The 26238-nt window shown below is 37.7% G+C and overlaps 1 protein-coding gene across 3 annotated transcripts; it reads right to left on the bottom strand.

Moving 5' to 3' along the window:
• Nucleotides 1–344: 344 nt before the first annotated feature.
• On the bottom strand, nucleotides 345–26238 carry CA3H2orf73 (chromosome A3 C2orf73 homolog). Of its 3 annotated transcripts, none has more exons than XM_045054217.1 (5): nucleotides 26106–26238; nucleotides 21581–21790; nucleotides 14685–14838; nucleotides 1515–1630; nucleotides 345–726 (listed from the first exon to the last, which is right to left on the bottom strand). In XM_045054217.1, the coding sequence occupies exons 3-5, from the start codon at nucleotides 14809–14811 to the stop codon at nucleotides 358–360; spliced, it is 612 nt and encodes a 203-aa protein (XP_044910152.1). In that variant the 5' UTR covers nucleotides 14812–14838; nucleotides 21581–21790; nucleotides 26106–26238; the 3' UTR covers nucleotides 345–357. The 3 variants fall into 3 exon arrangements, with proteins under 3 accessions (XP_044910152.1, XP_019682757.3, XP_044910153.1); XM_019827198.3 differs by having other exon boundaries at nucleotides 21581–21794; nucleotides 26106–26236; XM_045054218.1 differs by lacking the exon at nucleotides 21581–21790 and having other exon boundaries at nucleotides 26106–26231.

Genomic DNA, 26238 nt, shown 5'->3' with positions numbered 1-26238 from the left:
CACACAAATCATACATGGTGGAACCAAAATCCAACCCTGCTTTGATCCCAGAGAATGACTATCTCATAGGGCCTCTCCTCTAAAAGTATTATATTTGTCAGTTATGTTCATTTTTATGCAAAACAAAATTGTTTTGTTTATAAATAACACAAAAATATGTCTCATAGCCCACCACTCATTAGAGACCACTCTTAAATTTCTGGTGTATTTTAATTGTCTTTTTTTTCATTTTCCCATTTATGTAAATTGAATTTCTTTAGTTTATTGATAACAGAAAAAGCAACTGTGAGGGCTTGTATGGTGATTCTGAAATTTGTCTACATTCCAAGGATTAGATTTTCATCTGAAGAAGGTAATTTATCCTGATTTATTCTGGCTTTTTATTGGGGGATTTAAAGGATCATGCCTGGGGAGAAGAGCATTTACTGCAGTTATTTGGAAGGTGTCTGCAGCCTTCTCTCTTCTCTCAGGACTTCTGGGGCATGCCTTGGCTGCCCCTCTGACGTCTGTTTCTGATAAGTGAGTTTCAGTCTCTAACAGCTCTGGGGAATTTTGTCGGCAGAGACCTGGTGAGATCATTTTGCTTTCCGCTGAGTTTCCTTTCTCTGTTTTTTTGGACTGTTCTGATGCGCATGACCCTGCAGCGTTCCGTAATACCTCTGTTCCCGTAGGAACTATTGGCCTACTCCCTGGTTTTATCTCCGTCTGCACAAAAGCTCCATGTCGCTGGAAAGGAAAACAAAGTTGACATTAACCAGGGCACGCAAGTTGCTGGAAGATGCAGCTGGGAACTCAGTTCATGTGTTAGCTCAAGTCCTGGCAAGGCAGGTACTTCTTTCTCTGCCTCTTCATTGGCTGTCACTTGACTCCAAAACCCAAGACAGCGGCATAATCATTATTAGTGAAACTTTTAAATCACTTATAACATAGGGCATGCCAGAAAATAAACGAGAAAGGAAACGCAGAAAGTCAAAGAAGCAGAACCTCATTTCTCATTCTCAACAGTTCTATCAGTTGGATTGTTTAAGACTAATCATATCAAATTCATTTCTTGCTCTATAGGGCAACTTGTGGTTCATAGACCTAAGGGTTTGTGACTGTATCCCAAATGCCTGTTAGTTTTCAACAAAAGACTTAAGGTGAAATATGAAAACAAACATTTGCAGTTGGAAAAAAATCCAGCAACTATTACATTGCTGTTTTGCTTTGTAAATCTTACATGCATTCCCCTGCCACACCCACATGAGCATATCCAAAAGCTTATCAAACTGCTTTGATATTACCTCAAGTGAATGATTACAATAATTTAAACCAAACTCCAAAGACTGTGATCCAAAATTCTGACATCATTCCTTAGTTTTAACCATGGCATGTTGTTGAGATCTTATCCTATCAGCCATTCTAGTTTGTTTAAATAGACTTCTAGAAAGATGGTTATGACTTGAGAAGGCTTAACGTTCTGCTATAAATCTGTCCCATCCTAAAATATTAAATAATTGATTCTGAATACTCACCTTTCCCGGGATGGGCTCATTGGGACTTTTCCTAGCATCGTATTGATGTAAATAAGAGATGTGTTCTATAAAATTCTTTTGAAGTTCTGCTGATGCTTCAGGAGAGGCAAGTGGAACTGAGCGAAAAAAAAGATTGTGTGAAGTCAGGACAAGAATTAGATTTGTATGTGGAAATATAATCAATATTCATAATCATGCTTTATCAACAACTGTAATAAAAGTAAATTCTTTTAGGTATGGATAAATATAATGGATGCATCATCCTTTCTCCATGAAAAGAACCAAATCAAAACAATCAACTTAGCCCCATATGTGAATTATTAAATTCTAAAACTAATATTAAATATTACTACTAAAATTCTAAAACTAATATTAATGCAATAATGGCTTTGAAAGTCTGTTAGAGGGGCCCTTGGGTGACTCAGTCAGTTAAGCATCTGACTTCAGCTCAGGTCATGATCTCATGGTTTGTGAGTTCAAGCCCCACATTTGGATCTGCGCTGAAGTGCAGAACCTGCCTGGAATTCTCTCTCCCTTGCTCTCTGCCCCTCCCCCGCCAAAGTAAATAAATAAAACTTAAAAAAAAAGTCTTTTAGATATGCTTCTTGCCCAGATACCAACCAAAATTTTAGGAAAAGTGTAAGTACAAATCATTTGTCAACTTATATTTTTACTACTGGAAAGGCTATGAGAAATTTATGCAGGAGTTGTTCCCAACTTAGCACTAACAGAATGAACTGGAAAACCCCAGGGCTGCTGTAGTGGTAGCTGAACACGTGATTCTTTTCATTTCCCATTGACAGACATTCTGAAAACTTGTAAGAGTGTTAAACCTTTTAAAAATCACTTTTAAATAATCTTTCTAGCTGGGTGAATGGTATATACAGGGTTCATTATATTGGTCTCTCTCTATTTTACACTTTTAATAACTCTTAAAATTCATTTTATTTTTACTTTTAGCACACAAGGTTATAAAAGGGTCACAGCAACTCTCAGTTTAGTGAGGTAAAATTATGTCAAGGAAAAATTAAAAATTTCTCCCTTTTATAAAAAATTGATACATAAGAGTTTATGTACACCTACCATATCTCTGGAATAACATTCAAGAAACTGATAAAGTGATAGCTACAGGGGGAGGGAATTAGGTGACTCGGGGACAGATGGGGATTCACGTTCATTGTATATACTTCTGTGCTATTTGAATTTTGTATCATATGCATGTGTGTTAACTGTTAAAAAAAATGAAATTTAGGGGCGCCTGGGTGGCGCAGTCGGTTAAGCGTCCGACTTCAGCCAGGTCACGATCTCGCGGTCCATGGGTTCGAGCCCCGCGTCAGGCTCTGAGCTGATGGCTCAGAGCCTGGAGCCTGTTTCCGATTCTGTGTCTCCCTCTCTCTCTGCCCCTCCCCCGTTCATGCTCTGTCTCTCTCTGTCCCAAAAATAAATTTTAAAAAACGTTGAAAAAAAAATGAAATTTAATTTTTTAAAAATCTTGCCTTTAAAATTAGGGAGAATATATAAGAAGGAGAAATATGTTAGTAAATTCATACTTATTAAGCATTCATGAATCCAATTCAGAATTCAGACATTGATATAAACTAACTTTACTAGCAGGAATGAGGAGTCTTTAAGTATTTACATATTACATTATATGAAATGGCAATCTTTCCTCATTACCAGGGAAAAACTGCTAACTGATAATATTTTCTTGATCTTTTTTTTTTTAAGTTTATTTTTGAGAGAGAGAGAGAGAGAGAGAGGGAGAGCGAGCATGAATGGGGAGGAGCAGAGAGTGAGGGAGAGAAAGAATCCCAAGCAGGCTCCCCACTGTCAGCATGGAGCCCAATGCAGGGCTTAATCCCATGAGCCATGAAATCACATCTTGAGCTGAAATCAAAAGTCAGATGCTCAACCCACTGAGCCAGCCAGGTGCCCCAATTTTCTTGATTTTTAATTGCGGTAAGTTACTCAAAATGCATTTCTTCTTAATCATTACCTTTTTTTTTTTTTTTTTTTTTTTTTTTTTTTTTTTAGGATTTGTTAGTGCAGTAAGGAACAGCAGGTGCCAAAGAGTATTAAAAATGTGTGGGCAACTATGACATTGAGAAAATTCTAACCATAACTTATACATATTTTTTTCTACCAGTTGGGAAAAGACTACCAGGTTTTGGGTGAATGCCATGGTCCAGCTCACAGAACATTAGTGTTTTTAGAAACATAGTTTGATAACTTCTTGAAAAAAATGAAACAGCTCTAAATTCAGTGATTCATCAGGTGGGGTTAATGGAGTGTCCAAAGCATGGGCTTTGGGATATGATAGACATGTTCTTAAATTCTAGCCCTACCACATTTCCTAGTGGTGTACAAATCACTTACCTTCACTGAAATTCAATTCCCTCCTCTCTAAAATGCAGATAATAATATGATTCCAGAACTGAAAGATGCTGGATCAAATTAGAGAGGGTCTTGTATCTTGATGAAAGAGGAAACCATGAAAGGGAGAAGAAGCAGGATTGATGAACTATCAACTCTGAGAAACCCAAAGGCTTTAGTGGACTGGTGTGAAGGGTTGGTGGCAGCTTGGGCTGGATGGTAGGAAGGTCAGGTTTGGGCAAGAGAGAATAAGTGGGGAAGAGGTCTCAAAACCTGCTCTTGACTTCCCCCCACATTGCCATGGGAAGATCATTGCTTGCCTCAGGGGCAAGAAACTGGTGGCAACTACCTAGCCATCTGTTGTCAACTTAGTAACATTCGAACAGGACAGAAATCCCTCCAGGTAAGGAGCTGATGAAAATGGGTGCATGCTGTCCTCTTAGGCATTTGTTCTGCTACCATTCCCCAGAAACCATCAGTACTGGTAGGGTTGAAAACATTAAGAGATTGTCTTTTCTTGTGATGCCTCTTTATAAGAGTTTAAAGTAAGGGGGGGAGGTGTGGTGTTCTGACTAGAGAACTGGCCTAGTACAGGGACAGCAAATGGAAACGGTCAAAATTGGTTTTATGGGGTCTGTCACTCTCCAGCTTCACCCTCCTTTTCTTTCCTTTAAATTCACTGGGAGGCACACAAAGCCAGACCCTAGTCCTTAGACTTTCCCCCCACAGGGCTGTTGACCCCTTGAGGAACATGACCTAAGATAAACTAGACAGACACTATAAAGAAAGACAACAAAATTTAAAACATATATTATGTGAGGCAGAGTAATTGGAACTGGTTCTCCAAGAATTTAAAATAAGCATAAAAAATATCTTCAAAGACACAGAAGGTATTATTAATATGAAGCAAGAAGAAGAGGTCAATAAAAAAAGAATCATGTAAATATCAGAAATCAAAGAAAATGTAATAACTAAATTAAAAAAGATGCGATCAATAAAGACTCATGAACTGGAAAGACAAACTCTCCCAAAGGTAGCAGCAAAGGATAAAGAAATTAAAATATAAAAGAATGGATGATATAATTTAGGAGACCTAAGTAAAGAAACGGAGGGAAGGAAACGGTTAAAGAAATAATGATGATAGGGGTACTGGATGGCTCAGTCGGTGCAGCATGTGACTCTTGATCTCAGGTCATGAGTTCAAGTCCCACATTGGAGCCTATTTTTAAAAAAATGATAAATATCCAAGAATTAAAGAAAGACCAAAGACCTCAGGTTGAAAGGGCTCACAAATTACCAAGCACGGTGGCAGGTCCAGGAGTAAGTTGAGGCAAGTGAGACCCATGGGATGTAAAATTGAAGGAGGCATTTGCATAGTCCTGGGACTGAGTCCCTCATCAAGTTTTGCTCCCTGGGTCTCTCATTTGCCTCACTCTCCTCCCAATCCTGTAGGGTACATAAGGAAAAACTCACATCCAAGACCCTTTATAGAGAAATATAAGGTTATCTGGGGCAAAGAAAATTCTAAATGCTCTGAAAAAGAGAAGGTAGATTACTTACAAAGGAGGAAAAAAGCAGATCTATATTAAAATTCACAGCAACAATCTTGGACACAAGATAATAATTAATATTTTTAAAATGTTAAAGGGAAAAGAATTTCAAGCCTAGAATTTTTATATCCAACCAACCAGTCATTCAACTGTGAAGCCAAAATAAAAAAATATTGGGAGGCAAGTAAGTCCTCAGACTATTTCCCCATAAAACAGATCAACCTCAAAAAATTCCAAGAGGAAGAACTCAAATAAGAATAGAAATAAATCAAGGAGAGTACATAAGATAGAAGAAAATAACAAATTTTTTTTATTTCTTTAAAAAGACATGGACTAAATAACACAAAAAAATAAGTATACCCATAACAACTCAGAACTAAAATTCTACTGTTTATTAACATATTAATGGAGATACTGGAGAATATTATATATATATAATATATATTTATATATATAAAAGTAGTAAAATGATTGCAAAAGAAGAGTAAAAATTGTCATTATTTGTAGGTAACATGATTACCTGAATAGATAAACCACTAGAATCAACAAAGTATGAGAGTAAGAATATGGGAAGGTAAGCAGTTAAGTGTATAAAAATCAAAACCATAATCTACTAGATAAGAAAACAAAAAATATGTTCTCTGTGGGAACAAAAACTGAACAATATCAAGGTTTTAGAAACTAACAACTAACTTGCAAGACATCCACAGAGAAAAAAAATTTAACTCTCTTAAAGACATAAAAATAGAACTGAATAGGGGTACCTGGGTGGCTCAGTTGGTTAAGTGTCCAACTTCGGCTCAGGTCATGATCTCACAGTTTGTGAGTTCAAGCCCTGCATGGGGCTTTGTGCTGACAGCTCAGAGCCTGGAGCCTGCTTTGGAGTCTGTGTCTCTCTCTCTTTGTGCTCCTCCCATGCTTGTGCATCCTCTCTCTCTCTCTCAAAAATAAATAAACATTAAAAAAAATTTTTTTAGAAAGTCTGAATAGACTTTCCCACTCTGTTAGATAGGATGAGATAGTAGGTTACTATAAAAGTGACCCCTTTCCTAAATTACTCTATAATGTCAACACAACCCAATCAAAATTCTACCTGGATAGTTTGAAGAATGTCATAAATTCCAAAGTTTAAATGGAAAAATAAAAGTCCATAAATAGAGAGGTCAATTTTGAAAAGGAAAAGCAAAGAATGGGTATTTTCCTGATCATATATTAAGACAAGCTAAAAATTCAGAAAATTAAAATACATTAGTACTGATCCAAGTCCTAAAAATTAACCAAAGGAACATAATGGAGAGCTCAGAGGCAGACCCATAAGAGAACCGTAACATACAAGTAAGGAAGTCCAAAGCAACAAGGAAAACATGGATTGCTTAGTAGATGGCATCCAGGATACTTCTCCATGGAGAAAAATGGAATATCTCCTCTATTTAACACTGCACATAAAGACAGACTCTAGGATTAAAGACATATTTATGGAAGGTAAAATTATAAAAGCAAGGAAGAAAATGTAGAATATTTTTGTGACTTAAAGATAGGAAAACTCTTCATAAATACCCAATGCGCAATCCAGAGGTGAAAAGTTGATAAAACTTGATTACATCAAGGTTTAGGACTCCTGTTCAGTGAACAGCATGCCAGACAAAAATAATAAATAGTGGAAACATTTTTAACCCAAACACTGAAAGGTAAAGGACATCAGTGGGAATGGCAGAATAAGAGCCTTTGAAAAGCTGCTCCTCCATAATAGCAATGAGAACTCTGACAAAAAGAATCAAAATAAACTTCTCAGAACTCTGGAAATTATGGGCATCTGTGTGGCTCAGTTGGTTAAGCTTCTGACTCTGGATTTCAGCTGAGGTCATGATCTCATGGTTCGTGGGTTTGAGCCCCGCAACAGACTCTGCACTGACAGTGCAGAACCTGCTTGGGATTCAATCTCTCCACCCCTCCCCTGCATGCACTCTCTCTCTCTCAAAATAAATAAATAAACTTAAGATGAAAAAACTCTGGAAATTAACCAAAAGCTCACAACAACCCAAGGAGTATTTATTTAAGAAAAGTGACATTTTAACTTACCCAGTTTTCGTGCTTCTCTCCCCACCTCTACAGAACCCTCAAAAACAAAGAGCCTTGCAATGACAGCGAAACAATATTTAAAAATTAAAGGCTTAAGGAAAGAAATATTTTTAATTTGTAATATTAAATCTGGGATATTAATTTAAATCATAAGTAACTATAAATAACTCTTTCTATATACAAAGTCCCCTTTTAAATATTAAAAATCTTATCCTGAAACATATTACTCTCAAAGGATTAACAATTGGATTTCCTGCAGATTTGATGTAACAATAGGATCCAGAAGACAATGGAATAATATCCTCCAAGTACAAAAGGTAAATAACCACAAACCCAAAATTGTATACCCAGCTCTACTTTCACTCATTAGAGTGAGGGCAATTTAAAGACATTTTCTGACAAAAGAAGAGTGAAGAGTTGGCTACTCCTATACTATCATGGGAAGAACAATTTAGGGATGTTGTGGTGGTCTGTTATATAGATAGCCATAGTTTATTGGTCTCCCATTACTCATATCCTGGTACAGTCCCCTTCTTGTGGATGTGGGCTGGACTTGCGATTAGGCTTAACCAACAGGACGTGGCAAAAGTAACACTCTGCCAGTTCTAGGCATAAACCTTAAGAAAGCCTTTCAGCTTCTGTTTCTGCATTTTTGAAAACCTTGAGCTGCTATGTAAGAAGTTCAGCTACCCTACTGGAGAACCCACATGGAGAGACCACATGTAGAAAGAGAGGCCTGGTCATTCCAGCCTCCTAACTGAATCTAGTCCTTAGATGACCTGCCAACTTAATGCAGCCACAGCAGTGCCCACCACCAAGATGAGCCAAAGAATTGCCCAGCTGAGCCTAGCCCAGATTACAGAATCATGAGTAAATAAAATGATGGTTGTCTGAGACAACTAAATTTGGGGGTGACTTGTTATGCAATTAAGCAACAGAAATACTTCAGAAGGAAGTCAATTAAGTCAATTATAATGACTTATCTTTTAAGTAGTGATCTAGAACCTCTCAGAATCTCAAAAATAACAACTTAAAAAAAACACTTCTTTACGGGGACTAATAAAAAAGGGAGAGGAAAGGAATCTGAGCTATCAGAGAAATTCCTTACCCAGACGTTTTATCTATTAAAATTAGACATAACTACCATATGCATTTATGCATATATATGAGACTTTTAAACAAACCAACAATAGTAAAGAACATCTAAGTAGGAAAACATCAAAGAAGATATTCAAATTCTTAGTGGTTATTCTACTTCAGAATTCAAATTGAACCCAAAGTAATTACTTAAAAGAAGCCTTGTTATATGAGGATTACGAAACATAAGGCAAAGTCCATGAAGAATGTTTGAAATCCCCTCTCTGTTTCTTGGAAACTTGATCTAATTAAAATAGAAAATTTCTAAACAAGGATACACAAAACAAGTTGGTGTCTAGCCGTCTATATTTTATCAACAAAGCCAGGATTTATTCAAACACACAACTTAATCCTTGTATTGGTGGGAATGTAGCAGCTTTTACTTTGAGAAATCTTAACTTTTTGTGTCTGCTTAAAAAACATTCATCACTAATATTTTTCTATCAGAAACTCCATTCTTCTAAATGGTATTTATTTTGATCTTATATAAAAATATTAATATAAAAAATAACACTATAGATGTTCAAAATACAGTGAAAAAAACTTGAATATATCTATGGCAGGAAATCATTAAGCTACACCTTGGGACAAATAAAGCAACACAAAATAAATCCTACTTTAGAAAATTATTTTTAATAATAATCTGAATTTCAATTAAGAAAAACATTAAAATAGCAAACGGTTGATAAACAGCCAAAGTTTCATTTAAGTGTAAATGACTTCCTTCACAAATTATATCAGCCTTTCCAATTTATAAAGTTTTATTACAAAAAACCCAAAGTGCACACTTATTCTTACAGGGACTCAGATATGATGGAGCATAGCCATTTGTTGAAATGACCATGGATGGAGGCCAGGAAATTGTGTGGTAGTACAAGAATAAAGGGCACTTTCATTATCAGCACAAGATGACATTGCTGAAATGCCAAAGACCAAGCGTAATTAAGTGGGCTGATGGAACAGAATGACCAGGAGATGACTTTTAATTGGTATTATGCATGTTTACATACACATTTTCTATGTCTGTATGCATATATATATATGCATATATATATGCATATATATACATGCATATATATACACATATATATGCAAATCTGGATTATACAAACTGGTATGTATACACATTTTAAAATGCTAAACTAAAATATTTTCTTTTAAAAACCCTTTTCACTAGTACCCAAACACCATCTAAAATATGAATAAATTGCAGGCCTATATTATAGTGTGTATGTTAGTTTAAATCACAGTATGTCTTTAGTTTAATCTGTTGAATAGTATGTAATTATCATTAATCAATAAACATTTGTTGTGTCTGGGTATCGTACTATGATCTGGGAAACAGTAAAGAATTTGGCAATGAGAAATACCAATAAAAGAACTGAGAAACAGAAGAATGAGGAGTAGGAGGGGGGTGGTGAAGGGAGAGGGAGGGTGGGGAAAGGGAAAAGAGAGACTTCCACACCTGTTTTCAAAGCTAAATTCCAACTAAACACATAACTTAGTACAATGCAAAATTAATAATAGAAATAGCTTCCTTTTTGTCTAGTATGTACCAACATAGCACATAGTACGTTGTGGTAGGCGCTTCACATATTTTTATTTCTCATAACAATCCTGCAGAGTAGGGATTATTATTCCCACTTCATGAACTGAGTAAATAAAATGATGAAATTTAAGTAATGAGTCTACAATTAAACCACTGTAAGTGCTAAATCAGTATTAAATTCTGAGAGTGTTGGATGATGATAAAGTGACCATGATTTCCAGTTAAACATGGCAAATTCAAAATGTGCATTTCCCCCTATTTCCTCCCCAAACACCAGTACAATGATAGTAGAGACATTTAAAGAGCTTCAATCCTTCGAAAACAAGAGAACCAAAGAAGAACAAAGATCTTGACAAATTTGGAAGCCAGAAAGCAGATGGTTAAGTGGCAATTAACTTGAGTAGACCACAAAAAGCTGGAAACTAAGTGCTTACGGGGATGGGGTGGGGTCCCAGTAAGGCTCAGAAAATGCAGGTATCAGATATCTCAAGGGCAGGGATCACAGCATGTGGTACAAGGTGAAGTTGCAAAGAGAGGACTATCTGAGAAATTCCCAGATTTTTTGTTCCCCTCTCCAGGGAGAGATTTGGAGGATTCCACTCTGCGAAAATAGATTGGCTTGGCAGAACAGAACCACAGGTACTGACGTTGGGGGCATCTCTTATGAAATGGCTGGGCCCTGCCTGGTCATTCTAAAACAAAGCCTAGCTCTCTGGTGACATCTTCTACCATGTCCCATACTGAACCAGAGTAGAAGCAACCACTCCTTATGAGAAAGAACTGGACTTGACTGGTTACTTAACCAAAAAAGTTAAGACAAAGACTCCTAGAAAATTATAAATACCAAACTTAGATACTAGTTATTCTCACCAGTTCATTCACCACATTTTTGTTGGAATGCCAATGCATTTCCTTTGCAGAATTATCCATTGACTGGAATTGAACTTTGTTTCTGTCACAAACCACATCGCTAATATATCCTTTCTAGTTTGTTTCTTTAAAACAGATTGGAAAGTTAAAGACACATTTGAAATGAAATGTGTACAGAATCCTTTAAGATTTTAAAAAATTCACTCCAGCTCCTCTTATTTATAGTGATTTTGTCTACACCTAATTAGCACTTGCAAAAGTTAGTGACCTTTTGGCAAGCCTTTCCAAAGTATTCAACTTTGAGTGTTTTATAGAAAGTCTTCTAGTACTCAGATTTTGATTTATAACAATATTAAATTATGGAAATACAATAACAAGTACACAGGCATAAATTGGTTTAGAAACAACCATGACTTTTAGAGAACATTTTCTGCCTCCTTGGCCTGAGTTACATGCCCCTTCTCAAAATCCCCCATCATGATGTCATGAGCAATAGGAGACAGACTGATTCCATAGATTAGACTGACAGGTAGGCCATGGTGAGGAATTTGAAATTGATTCTACAAACCATGAGAAGTAACTGGAGGATCTAAGGGAGGAAAGTGATATCATGAGTGTTTTTAAAAGATCCTTCTAACAATGGTGTGGAAAACATTTTGGAGGAGAAAGAGAGGAAGCGGGGAAACAGAAGCTGTATGACATTGGTAAGAAGATTTGGAGTATATTTTGGAGATAGAGGTGTCAAGATTTGCTGATGGATTGGATAGAGAGAGTAGTGAGTTTGGGGATGACTCCTAGGTTATCAAAACTTGAGGGGGAATAGAAGTGGCATTTACTGAAAAGGTAGGTTTGAAGGGAGAAAATGAGCGATTCTATTCTAGCCATCGTAAGTTTGAAAGGAGATGAGCTATCCAAGAAAGGATGTTAGGTGGGTGGCTGGATAGGAGTTCAAAGTTCAGCAGAAAGGCCAGAGCTAGAGAGATAAATTTGTTCTGGTTCTTTTGGCTTCAACCTTATACTTCTGTTCCTTGATTCACCCGTTTAGGATAGTATCTTGAATACTCATGTTAAATAAGATATTAGCACCTTTCTCTTATACTTCCCATCTTCTATCAACTGGATATGTGCTTTTCTTGGTAAGGCTAATAACACAATTCTGTTCTGTAACCACATTTAGTATTTCCATATTCTGTCTATATGATGCTAAAAGCTGAAAACTATGAAATAGTGTTTATGATATAATTATGTGAATTTTGTTCACTTAAGGGCCAAATATTGAGCTAGGACTACATTTCTTTCTCAGTGCGCTCAATACCTGGTGCCACTTGAAAAAGAATGATTGTAGTATCGGTGTGAAATAAATCCTCTTTCCTAAGGAAAAAAATCTTTTCCCCTGAAAACTTTGAAGACCTAAATTCTGTTGTGCTTTTGCATCAGTGCTGCTTAATTCCATACTTATTTCTTAGATGGTGACTTATTTTTCTTTCTCTTTATGGGAACTGATAGAATCTTCTTTTTATAGTTGTTGCTTTTCAATTTCATAACGGTGTATAGTTTGTATCTTTTTCCTCTTCATACTTGGAAGCACTCTCTAGACTCTTCCAATGCCTCTCTTTCATATGGGGAAATTTTCCTAGTCTAGAGGCTGTGTAGAATACTGGTAGAATACAGAATTATAGGTAGATTGAGTTCAAATAGCAGTTATTTGCTATGTAACCTTCGACAAGTTATCTAAACCCTGTGCTTGCTTTCTTCTCTGAAAATTGAGAGTATTAATAATATTACCATATTAATATATTCCAGAGGGCTGGTATGAGAATTGAATGAGGAAATATTTAGAAAGTTCCATAAAGTGCCTGGCAAATAGGATGTGCTCAATGAATGTTATGTGTTGATAATTATCTCCACTTTCATTTTTTATTCTTTGCTTTTCTGGAGCTCCAGAAAAGTTGGGCCTCCCAGACTGATACTCCATTTTACTTTTATTCTCTCATATTTTTCTTATTTTGTTGTTGTTGCTGTTGTTTTATGCTCTGTGATAATTCCTTGACTTTACCCTGTAAACATTAAAAGAATAATTTTGCATAATTGTACTTTGGCTGTCCATTCTTGAACTAAGACTAGGATAGGAGATCAACTTGAATTACAAAAAAAATAACTGGTGTGGTAGTTGACATCTGGCTTAGACATTGGGCTCAACTAGTCTTAATGTTGGCATAGAGTAGAGTGTTCACGACTGGAGTGGTTATTTAAAAGACAGACTTTTGGGGTTCCTGGGTGGCTGAGTTGATTAAGTATCCAACTTAGGCTCAGGTCATGATCTCACAGTTTGTGGATTTGAGCCCCGCGTCAGGCTCTGTGCAGATAGCACAGAGCCTCGGAGCCTGCTTCGGATTCTGTGTCTCCCTCTCTCTGCTCCTCTCACACTCATGCTCTGTCTCTTCTCAAAAATAAATAAAAACATTTAAATTTTAAAAAAAATAAATAAAAGATAGACTTTTAAGTAACCCTTGGACTGTCCCCTTTCCCCTTCATTCTTGCCTTCTGCTATGCCTGTTGACTGAGCCTACAGCTACTTTGGGGTTTTGTCAGGCAGATTGGCTCTTTGCTGCATTTCCCTCTATATTTTCTAAGCTATTGCTTCTTTGCTCTCTTTAATCTATCAGCAAGTTTTCATTCCTTCCCACACCACAGAAAGTTCTTCTTTCCATTCTCTTCATCTTTATGGGTTGATTGCTTTCTTGTCATTGAATAGACTCTTGGGAGGTGGGAGATTTAGATTTTTGTGTTCAGTCTGCCATCTTGAATCACAAGTGAAAACTTAATTACCTTTCTAAAGGACAGACGATGTTACAGATTATCTAACAGTTCTCTCCATTAACTACCACCCTTGAGGTGGAAATCATGCTGAATATGACTATTTTCCAATATCCTGACCTTCAGTCTACCTGCCCTTTGTATCTTAACTACACTGGCTAGATCACAGAGGCTAAAATAGGCCTGTACTACTAAAAGTAATCCTTTGTTGTCTACTGTCATGTTCAGAAAATTATTTGAAGTTTAGCTTATGAACTTTTATATTGTTTTGACTTGGTCTTGCATTTCTTTAACATTTACTAAATCTACTTCAGCAGTAGAGATGACTAAGACATATGGTAGGAAACAGATACCACTTTACTAAATGTGAAAGATTTAGGTTATTATTATGATACTGTCAGGTAAATAACTTTTATATCTGAAAATGCTTTAGTGGTCCATGTTAATAGTATTTCCTACAATGTGTGGTGGGATACTAGTCCTGTGAAATAATCTCTTGGAAAAAGAGTGAGGTGGTCAGTAAGTGGGGAAAACATAGCATTCTTTATTCTTTTTCTTGGAATGAATGCATTATGCTTATGCTTACATTAATAGTTTTAAGAGTTCTGTGGTTTAAAAAAATCTGTTCAACTTTATAAACTTAGTTTTTGCCTCCACAGCAGTCATCTCTACACGTGTTGGGTTTTTCTTTCATTTAGTTTTGTTCAGGAGGTGCCAGTACATGTAATGCATTTTAATTTGAGAGCGGAATAACCTCAGAGAGTGGGAAAGAGGTTTTATCATAGCTAACCTTACCTATTCCACAAGAAGGCTTTTGCAACTTGCTGTGTTTGACTGGCAAAACCAATGGACATGTTGGTTTTTTAAAGTCATTCCTCTGGGTGCTCTTAGTGTCATAAGGTGGTTGGAAGGGGTGTTCCATTCCTTTACTGTGCGACCACCAGTCACCCTTTAAGGGAAAAAAATAGGAAACACAAAATTGGATACTGTAGAACATTTTCATGTGCTGCTTGATATCTGTGAATATTTAGTAATTCAATCCGATAAGCTTTTGGATATTCTAGTACGAAATGGAATTCTGAAATCTTGGAATAAGTATATTTTTTCAAGGACTTAAACTTTTAAATGGTACTTAAAAGTGAATTATCATGTATTTTTAGCTAAAATATAGCTGCTAAATTCTTAAGGTACTTTCTATCAACAGATGGAGTGGCAAAAATCAACCAAGTAGTTATACTTCTATATGTTGTACTACCATTTTATTATATATATGTATATACATGTGTATATATGATTTAATCTAAAAATTATGTTCTATACTTTTCATTATGAAAGTACAAATAATGTATTATCATCTAAGATGGTAGTTTTCATAGTTTTTAGTCTGTGATCAACACCATGAAATATACCTCATATCATATAAGAGCACACAATGCATACACATACATAAAACTAAGTTTTACAAGACAACACTTATTCTTACTATATGCCTGACTATTTCTCTATTTTATCGTTCATCTCTTCTATTTCATTTCACAATGCTACTTGCAACCCACATTGATTTATAATTCACTAATGCCTCAGTTTGAAAAAAACTTTGTTCAAAAGAAAAATACCTCCAATGTTACTGAATTTTTGATGGTAAAACCTGCCTTAGGTACCCAGGAAAGGGAGAATTGATCGATTCTCCATTAGTACATATTGCAATCTGATCTCTTAGAAGTTGTGAAAACAGTGAGGGGAACCGTTACTCCACTTAATGCTAACTAAATATGTATTTTTTAAATCTAGTTGATCAGTTAGACCCGAGACAACCTTGAGAGAAAACAACTGTGACAACCAGGAGTTCTTGGATATTATTAGACAACGAAAGTAACTTTGGGTATAATCAGACACCTACCTTGGGCTTTGAGGAAAGAGATCAGGCTTTTAAAAAATCAACCATGATGTTATAGTCAGAGGCTTTAAAAATATGATTCAAGGGGGATGAATATGAGATTCAAATAAGTAAAATTCTGACAGTGCAATTGAAGCTACATTGATATAAAAAGTAAGAGGCATTTGAAAACATCTATCTGGCTCCATAGGGAGTCAGCTCCCAGCTTAGTTTCTAAAAAGACAGGCATGTGTAAAAGAGGTACACAGTATCAAATTTTAAAAAATAATAATTTCATGGAGTCAACTTGTCAGGAGATTGTCAAGAAGCTTAGATAGAAGAAATTCATGAAATATGCCAAAGGCAGCAAAAAATAGGGTTTTCTGTGAGAAAAAAAATCTGTTACATCAAAAAATTCACAGAAGGACTAAGAATTTGGAGAAGAGTACACAGTTCAGAGCTGAAAGTCAGAGCTACTCAACTTTAGGTTCTTCGTTAAGTGAATTATCCTCAAACTGAAAAAAACAGGATGAACGGGGACCTAAGAGGGAACTGAGCCCTGACTAATTAGAGAGAGAGCTAGACCTCCCTTGGCAACTTTAAATGAGTGCCGGTTTTTAGGCCAATAACAAATTGTAACCAGGGGTAATGAATAAGATTGCAGAGATCAAAGAAATTTAGGAAGTAGGGAATTTTGGAGACTGGGAGAGATGGGCTAATACCTCATTTTTCAGAAAGAGCTGAAAGGTGAATTATCAAAATTAAGACTACTTGATGTCGATCCCGGGAATTCTAGAACAGATTACTAAACAGATGGTGTCTTCTCACTATCTGGCTGAAAATAGTCACATCTAACTGTTGTCAGAATGCCTGCTTCTTGCAGCCCTCCTCCACTGCACAATTATCATAGTGCTTATTATGCCCCGAGGTCTAAAATTTATAGGTCTTCTCTCCCTTAGCCTTGTCACGATTCTGCAAGTAGATATACCCACTTTACAGATGAGAAAACTTTTGGGAGATTAACTTCCCCAAAGTGTATCCCTAGCAGGCAGCACAGCTGTCCAAGTCAGACCCCTGCCCCCATCTCTGCATACCTCTAACTTCTGTGCTACACTGCTTTATCAAATCTTCTGTAGAGGGGTGCCTGGGTGGCTCAGTCAGTAGAGCGTGCAACTCTTGATTTTGGCACGGGTCATGATCCGAGGGTCGTGGGATCAAGCCCTGCACAGGGCTCTGTGCTGAGAATAGAACCTGCTTAAGATTCTCCCTCTGCCCCTCCACTGCACGTGCACTCTAATGTGCTCCCTCTCTCTCGCTCTAAAAAAAAAAAAAAAAAAAAAAAAAAAAAGCTGTAGCATGCAAAGCCAGATAAGCACACACCTACCTAACTTATTTGAGAAGTGACAATGTAATAATAAAGAGATTTTAAGTAAGTATCTTGAGAAAGATCTTCTGTAAAAAGGTTTTAAGGAGAACACTGTGTATTATCTTCTTTTGTTGATCAGAAATTTATTTTACTAACACCCAGGTTACTGGATAACTGACTCTGGGAAAAACAAACTGCTAGGACATGCCTGGAAGCATTCAATCATTTCTTGAACAAGAGTATAATGCAAAAGTTCTCCTTAAAGCATGAACTTTAGAACTTTGCCAAAATGGTCTCTTTAGTTTCACAAAATGTAAAGCAAAGAATGAACAATGGCTCCCAAAGTGTGACTGATGATTTGAAGACCTCAGAGTTGGTGGAGGTATTCTGATTAGTGTCATAAATTGGATGAATCTTCACTTCAGCAGAAGGAAATCCTACAGTTCAAAAAAATGCTGTTTTTCTCTTTTCTATTTCTGGAGAGCCTGCCCTTTGCCTGAAAAGTCTGGTTTGTTTCTGGAAGAGAGAGAGTGTGTATGGGCCCATGCACATGTGCATACCATTTTGGTCCAACATTTGCTCATAAGAGATTATAAGATTAAAGGGATAGGTGGAAGCTTGTTTTTTTCCCCCCTTTGCCTCACGCTGAAGTAAAAGACTAATAAAAATTTACTGCTCTGTGGACCATCACTTGAAATGGATGGTGAGGGGTTGACATGAGTTATTTATGATGAAACAAGGCAAACCAAGAAAAATCCTCTACTGTGATTGCTTTGTCTAAACTTCAGGGGTCAGTCCATCTTTTGTGGATTGCGGAAGGGGTTTTGCCTGACAGGATAGCTGCTGTCAGTTCAAAACTTTGAATACAGAGAAAGGAGGATGTCTTCCCTTCTAGCCCAAGGCCTGCCTCCTTTGCCGCCCCAGGATCACAGTCATTGGAGCTCTATGGTAAGGAGACATCTGGAGATTCCTCAGGAGAGGGCTCCCATTAATCCCCACCCCTGGAAGGCCTGTTGGCCATTACACTGTGAGCTCCTTAGCCACATTGGAAACCAATGTGGGACAATCTTTGTTATATTACTGCTATCCCTAAGCCTTCAGAAGTGCATTAGGAGACACTAATTACTTTTCATTCTTTGGGAAATTAAGGGAGAATCTTTGGGGAAGAAGTAGTAAAAGCAATGGGGGCACCCTGGAGAAGCCGGTTAAGAGAATGCAAGAGGTGGGGAGCAGACCTCCATGGCAGCAGTGTGGCAAAGATGGCTGCTCATAAGAGATCACAAAATCGTGCTTCATGGGTTCCTAGGGAAATGCAGACTTCTGACAACAGCTTTTAGAGAATCACATGCTTTCTTGGTAGAGTTCAATGGCTTTAACAAAATGAAGTGCTACGGGAAACACTGGGAGTTACACCGTAGCTATGCTCTTCTCCATTTTGCTGTGGAGACCAGGAGTGCTGACAATACCTCTTTTTAAGCAGGTCATGTCACCGATAAAAGTTATTCCTGAATTGTGTTTTTGGAATACCAGTTCTGTTAGCATATTAATAGGTGTTATATACAAGATTCCAAAGTTAGATAAATTTGGGAAATACTGGGAGAAGTAAAGTTAAATAAGTTTATCACAGGATTTCTTAGAGCCTTTATGTACAAATGTGATTTGTAAAGTTTTAAGATCTAAAAATTCAGCTTTTCCAAAATGTATTTGACTTTGGAATTTTATTTTGTTGAGTACATAGGCAGGGCTAATGCTCTGAAACATACACTTTGAAAATAATAACTAGCGTAATCTCTTAAAATACCAATACATATATTTTTAATGTTTATCTTTTGAGAGACAGAGACAGAGCGTGAGCGGGGGGGGGGGGGGGGGGGGGAGGGAAAGACAGAGAGGGAGACACAGAATCTGAAGCAGGCTCCAGGCTGTTAGCTGTCAGCACAGAGCCTGACGTGGGGCTCGAACTCGAGAACTGTGAGATCATGACCTGAGCCGAAGTCGGACGCTTAACTGACTGAGCTACCAAGGGCCACTAAAATACCAATATTTAAAAACACAAGACCACCAAACTGTTTTCTTTGAAAGTGATTGAGCCACAGCTCCTTTTTACTTTTTCTGGCAGCTCCAATTTTATGTCCCTAGGTCGAACTGTGTGATTGTTTCATTTAAATATCTTGTAAATAAGTAAAATCAACCAACCTGGTGTTAGGTTCATAAGATATTATCTTAGCAAAATACATAAGACAGCAGTCCATTTAAACATTAGGCAACTTTATTTTCTTCATCTTTGTTTTAAAGCCAGTACTACTACGAACCAGTTAATTAAAAACAAACAAAAAACAACTAACCTTTAAGAAGAAACTTGTCATCTTAAATAAAGGAACAAAGTGTACAGATCTGTGAAACGAGCATTACTCAAGTATGTGGAATTGAGTACACTTAAGGTTCTTGTTCTGTTTTTTAAATAGGACCATTGCCTTCACTCCATGCCCAAATCACATTCACTCTTAATTCTGGGGTGCTTGAGCGTCCGACTTCAGCCAGGTCACGATCTCGCGGTCTGTGAGTTCGAGCCCCGCGTCGGGCTCTGGGCTGATGGCTCAGAGCCTGGAGCCTGTTTCCGATTCTGTGTCTCCCTCTCTCTCTGCCCCTCCCTCGTTCATGCTCTGTCTCTCTCTGCCCCAAAAATAAATAAACGTTGAAAAAAAAAATTTTAATTCTGGGATGCACCTTCATTCTTCCTTTGTACCTCCTCACTCATACCCAGGGGCAGTCTTTCCTACGAATCCTCTTCCTTCCTTTAACGCTACCTCTACCCTCTCTTACAGGCCTCTGACTCATGTAGCCTTTAGCACCAAATAACAAGAATCCTACTACTCTGCTACTCTGTTGCCCAATCTTGACAGCAGCTTCCAAGACACCTACAAACTAGGAGTAAGAGAAAAGTAGTTGGATTAACTTTTGAGATTTTTACATTTTATATCTCCCTTCTCAAACCGACTTCTTTTCTTAGTACCTCCAAGGTAAGGATGGGTTCAGTTAACAGCTGGGTTTTAATTCAGCCCTGAATAAAAAAGCTCAGGAGAGTCTTTCATTAACTTTGTAAGAAACATGGGAACTTCACTAACCTGGATTTATGCACTAGACTTATTTCCCCAATGTAGGCCTGGACTATCAATATCTTTAAATCCCAAATTGCTTGTTTATAAAACAAAATAGCCTTAAAACTGCCCATGTAAAGATTTATTGCATGACATTAAAGCATATTTGACTACAGGACTTCCTGCCCCAAGAAGATCTCCCATTCACATACAGTGTCCTGGCATGCCATGTATTTTATGACAAGAATATTTGATGTTACAGAGGTGAAGACAGGTCATTAAAAGAAATCTCCATTTAAGTTGTAAGTTAAATCACAACTGCATATAAACTTAAATGACAAAAGGAACTTTGCAGCTATGATGTTTAGCTTTCCCAAATTAAACATTTGGGGAAGAGGACATTACCAGGATTATCTAGGTGGGCCCTATGAAATCACAAGGACCTTTGGAAGAAGGAGGCAGGAGAATCAGAGAGATTTGAAGATGCCATGCTACTGGCTTTGAAGAGGAAGGGGCCATGAGCCAAGGAATGTGGGCAGCTTCTAGAAGCTGGAAAAGGCAAGGAACTGGATTTTCCCTTAGGTCTTCCGGAAGGAACCAGCCCTGCTTATAGCCAATGAGACTAAATTTGGACTTCTGAGCTCAAGAAATGTTGAGAATAAACTAGTGTTGCTTTAAACTAGTGTTTAAATTTGTGGTAATCTGTAACATCAGTAACAGAAATACAATAAATTATACCTCAACAAGCCTAACTTTAAAGAAAAAAGATAATGGAATATATTTAGTATAACAGTGAATAAAAGTGTGATTCGACTAAACCAACAGTCCAGGGTCAGAAACACAACTGTAACATTGTAATGTATCTCAGATATCTTCATTTACTTCTTTGTGGTATGTTATCCAATAGTACCTCTTAGAAACTATCATACAGATTAAAGTATATAACTTTTATAACTTATATAATCACTTAGCTCATCCCTAGCACTTCAAACACTTTAAATAAATGGTAGCTATTATTTTATACAGAGTATCATGGGAAATTTTTATCTTAGAATATGTGACACAAATACAATATTATCGATTTCTTCAGTATCTGCCAAGCACTACTAAGTAGCTATAATCTGACCCAATCTAGAAAAACAATTATTTGGATTCCTTCCTTATTTATATATTGTTTGTATGTGACAGTTATCTGTAAGAATAGTCCCAGGTTACTGCTTTTAACTACTGGGTTATAAGAAGTATTAGTCTGAGCTATGTCACATCCGTTACGTAGTCTGTGACTAAATTATCCTGCAAAACAGCTTCTGAATCTAAATCTGTATTTATATATAAGGAACATCCATCCAACCTGTTTTTCTGGCCCTTTTTGGGGATCTATGTAAGGAACTGGTTCATTCAGTGTTCTTGCATTTGTATGAATGAATTTTGCATAATATACACGTCCTCTCCCGACACATGGTTTTGAACGTTGTACACTTTTCCTTGGTTTTTCGTCATATTTGATTTCTTCTTTTTTTTCAGTTACATACTCTATACCAGCATCTTCTATTTTTTTATGCTGTCTGAAAAAACAGAATTAAATAGTAAATAATTTATCCCAGTGAGCATTTCCATACTGTGTCGTAACTGTATAAAATAAAATTTAAATATATTTCGAGTATCAGTCAAGACAATTTAGGTTTTATTAATAGTTATAAGGGAGTATTAAAATATGGACGGGTATCTTTTCATTTCAGTTCATGTAAGAGATAAAGGGATTTGTGTTATTAATGATTATTCATAACAATATACCAGTGCAGGATACAGACTTGGATTTGCTTGGAGTAAAGAATGAATAGTGATTTGATAACGTTACAGATCATGTTTGCAGTTTCATTCATGTAGCTAAATTACATGCTAATCTTAATTCATCTTCTTTAAAAGTTACTTAGTAAAAATCAGTTACCCAGACAAGGACAGCTATTTAACTTTATTTTTATTTATTTATTTATTTATTTTTAATTTTTTTTCAACGTTTTTAATTTATTTTTGGGACAGAGAGAGACAGAGCATAAACAGGGGAGGGGCAGAGAGAGAGGGAGACACAGAATTGGAAACAGGCTCCAGGCTCCGAGCCATCAGCCCAGAGCCTGACGCGGGGCTCGAAATCACAGACTGCGAGATCGTGACCTGGTTGAAGTCGGACGCCTAACCGACTGCGCCACCCAGGCGCCCCATAACTTTAAAAGTTCACTTGGCAAACCTATAAAAGCTACAAATGACCACTATAATTTATCTTTTCAGGAAAAGAGCACTGTATAGAGATCAGATCAGTCAATTTAATCTCATCACTTTTTGCTTTTAATAACTACACTGGTACCAAAATAAATGAACGTTATTGAATTTTTAAATGTTAAAAAATGTTTAGAAAGAATTTATAGAATTTTTCTCCTTTGAAATAAAGAGTGATAGACATTATAAAAGGCAGTAATTTAAAATCTCACATACTGGGAAAATAAATGGTAAGGATGAAATAGATGAATGTGAATACTTTTTTACATAAAAGCATGTAAAATCAAAGCCCTGACCCATGGAAGATGAATAAATAGGATTCCAAACTTATAGAGAAAGTCAGTGATTCTGCTTAGTCTTGGCCCTTAAAATATAACCTATACCTGAACTTCAAACCAAGGCTGGGTCCATCTTTTCAATTAAAATCCCCAGATGAAGAGGCACTTGGGTGGCTCAGTTGGTTCAACCTCGGACTCTTGATTTCAGCTCAGGTTATGACCTCCCAGTTGGTGGGACTGAGCCCCGTGTGGGGCTGCATGCTGACAGTGCAGAGCCTGCTTGGGATTCTCTCTCTCTGTCTCTCTCTCTCTCTCAAAAATAAATAAACTAAAAAACAAAAACAAAAACAAAACACCAAATAGCTTTGCATTGCATTTACAGTGAATATTACTTCCTTATCATAGCTCTGAGACCATGTGACCCAGCTCCAACTAATCTCTTCAAAGGCACTCAGACCTCTCTCCCCTCCCTTCTCCAGACAGCCCGCCTACTTTCAGTTCTTGGAAGCACAAGTTTCCTCCCCTCAGGGCATTTGCACACACTCTCCCCTCTGCCTGGGCAGCTCTTTCCCAGCTCCCTGCAGGACTGGTCCATTATCAATCAGGTCTCAGCTTATGAGCCATCTCCTCAGAAGATTTTCCTAGATTTCCTGCTTCCTGCCCTATGTAGTCTCTATTTTAGTACTTTCTTTCATAACACAATTTATAATTTATGTACCTAGATTTTTAGTTGTTTTTGGTAAGCACTATAAATATCCTTTACTAGTCAGTAAGCTCCATGAAGGTGAAAAGACTGTTTCATTCATCATTACATAGCCACCTGGGGAAGCATCCTGTTCATCACAGGTAAATGGACTGCCATGATAATATTTTGCATATTTTTGGTGCATCTGTATTTTGTTTTATTTTTGATGTTTATTTATTTATTTTGAGAGAGAGAGAAGGAGATAGAATTCCAAGCGGGCTCAGAGCCTGGCTCGGCTTGACTCTAGGAACCAAGTGATCATGACCTGAGCCAAAACCAAGAGTCCGATGCTTAACCGAATGAGCCACCCAGGCGCCCCAACTGGAATTGTTTTTCAGTCTGGCTGAGTGTAGCTGTATACTCCCAACCCCCACTCCAATACACATACAAACAATATTCAGCACCCTTGGATTCTAGTTCCCTGAATCCCAACAAAAATTGTCCTCTTTAAAGGGTCTGGAAAAACTGATTACTGGTAAAGTGTAAATAATTTATAAGGCTTTTTCTATTACCTTTCCAGAGACAGAAGTATTTGTTTAAAGGTCATGATTGATTTATTATAGACTTCTGATGTCAGTTTTTTCTATCTGCTTCTCATGGTTGTAACTCAGCAGTACACTTGTAATGCCATCAGGTCCTTGAACAAGGACTGTGGCTACACGCTTACATATGTATGCATTCGTTCAATTAAAGTATTTGTGATGTGAGTAGCTATAGATTAACACATAAACATGAACTATATGATTTTGTAGTAATTTCTTACCAGAAGGAAACACAAAAACACTAATGGGCAGTGAAGGAAGTCAGACCTGGGTTGGAATCCCAACTCTGCCATTTACTATCTGAGCTTTGGTTTCCTCATTTGCATGGTAAGGGCAAGAATACCTATTATGAGAGATGTGACAATAACGTTGAGTAAGTCATTCTTTCAACAGGTATTTATTGACTTATGTGCTGTTCACAGCACTGAGGATAAAGGAATAACAAAACAAAACTTCCTGCCCTCACAGAGCTTACATTCTAGTGAGGGAAGGCAGATGAGAAAGCAAGTACGTAAAACATACAGTCTTTTAGATGGCATTAAGGGCTAAGGACACCAATAAAGCAGGGAATGGGGAAAAGGAGTGTATGTATGTGGGAGAGAGCCTGCATTTTTAGACAGGGTGGAGGCTGCATTATGAAGGTGGCAACTGAAAAAAGGAAAGAGGGGAACAAGCTAAGAGGATATTTGAGGAAGAGCATTCTAGCAGAGTGAACTGTAATTGCCAAAATACTGCAGCAGAAGCACCTGTCCTTCTCGAAGGTGGTGCTTCTCGAAGTGTGGTCTCAGGAGTAGCTGCCTTGACATAAATTGTTACCTTGTTAGAAGTACAAATTCACTGGCCCCATCCCAACCTGAGGCAGGTTTCCTGGGAAACTGTTTTAACCAGCTCTCCCGGAGATTCTTATATAGGTTAAAGTTTGGGAACCATTGTTTAGTGACGAACATAGAGCAAATACTCCTGGCTCCATGTCATATTAAGCTGTAACACCTTGGTCAATAGTTTTCAGAATCTAGGGTACATCAGAATCACCTGGAGGTCTTGTTAAAATCCAGATTGTTGTGCTCAACCCTAAATTTCAGATTCAGTAAGTCTATGGTGGGGAGCCTGCAAGGATATACTTAAAAAAATTTTTTTTAATGTTTTTATTTATTTTTGAGACAGAGAGACAGAGCATGAGCAGGAGAGGGGCAGAGAGAGAGGGAGACACAGAATCCGAAGCAGGCTCCAGGCTCTGAGCTGTCAGCACACAGCCCAATGTGGGGCTCGAATTCACTGACGGTGAGATCATGACCTGAGCCGAAGTCAGACGCTTAATGACTGGGCCACCCAGGTGCCCCTAGGATATGCATTTCTAACTGCTTCTCAGTTGATGCTGATGTGGCTGGAGGACCACACTTGAGAATCACTGCAGATGATAGCATGGAGGCCTATGTGCTGGAGCAGACTGGAGTCAGAGGATAAGCAGCAAAGAAGCCCAAATAAAGGAAGAGGGGCAGTTGTGCAGGTCCCATAGGCTACAGCAGAGGCCTTAGCTTTCACTCTGCAATGGCCAATGGAGAAGAGAGATCTAACTTGCGTTGTAAAAAAGACCAGACTACTGTGTTGAGGACGCTGCAGAGGCAAGGAGAGCAGCAGAGACATTACAACATCCCGGTAAGAGATGCTAGCAGTAGTTGGGCCAGGGTGGGGATGATAGTGGAGGTGGTGGATTCTGGATATATCTTAAAGATAAAGCCTACAGGATTTGCTAATAATTTAGTTGTGGGGCATGAGAAGGAGTGGATGATTCGACAGGACTTGAAGAATTTTAGGCTAGGTAATGCATGTAAGGTGCCTGACACACAGTGGGTGCCCAGTAAACAGCGTGTTTTAAAAAGTATCACTGTCAGCGCTCAACTACTAGAAAGGAGAGGTAGGATGGAAGAGGAAAAGCTTTGATGGACCCCCCCCCCCCTTCGGGTCTCACTTCACCGTCCCCTAAGGAGGGAAATATTTTTTGTAAGGGGAAATAGAAAACCAAACCCCAGCACTTACTGCAGCTTATCCTCCTTTCCCTCCATGGGCTCCCACGGCCTGACACGAGGCAGCGAGGAGCCTCACGCGAAGATCAGGCACTAAGCCCTGCTAGGAAAGAGGTGCGTGGAGAGCCGCGACTGTGACTCCCGCG

Source organism: Felis catus, chromosome A3 (assembly GCF_018350175.1).
Source record: "Felis catus isolate Fca126 chromosome A3, F.catus_Fca126_mat1.0, whole genome shotgun sequence".
Classification (NCBI taxonomy): Eukaryota; Metazoa; Chordata; class Mammalia; order Carnivora; family Felidae; genus Felis; species Felis catus.
This window is presented reverse-complemented; position numbering and strand designations above follow the sequence as displayed.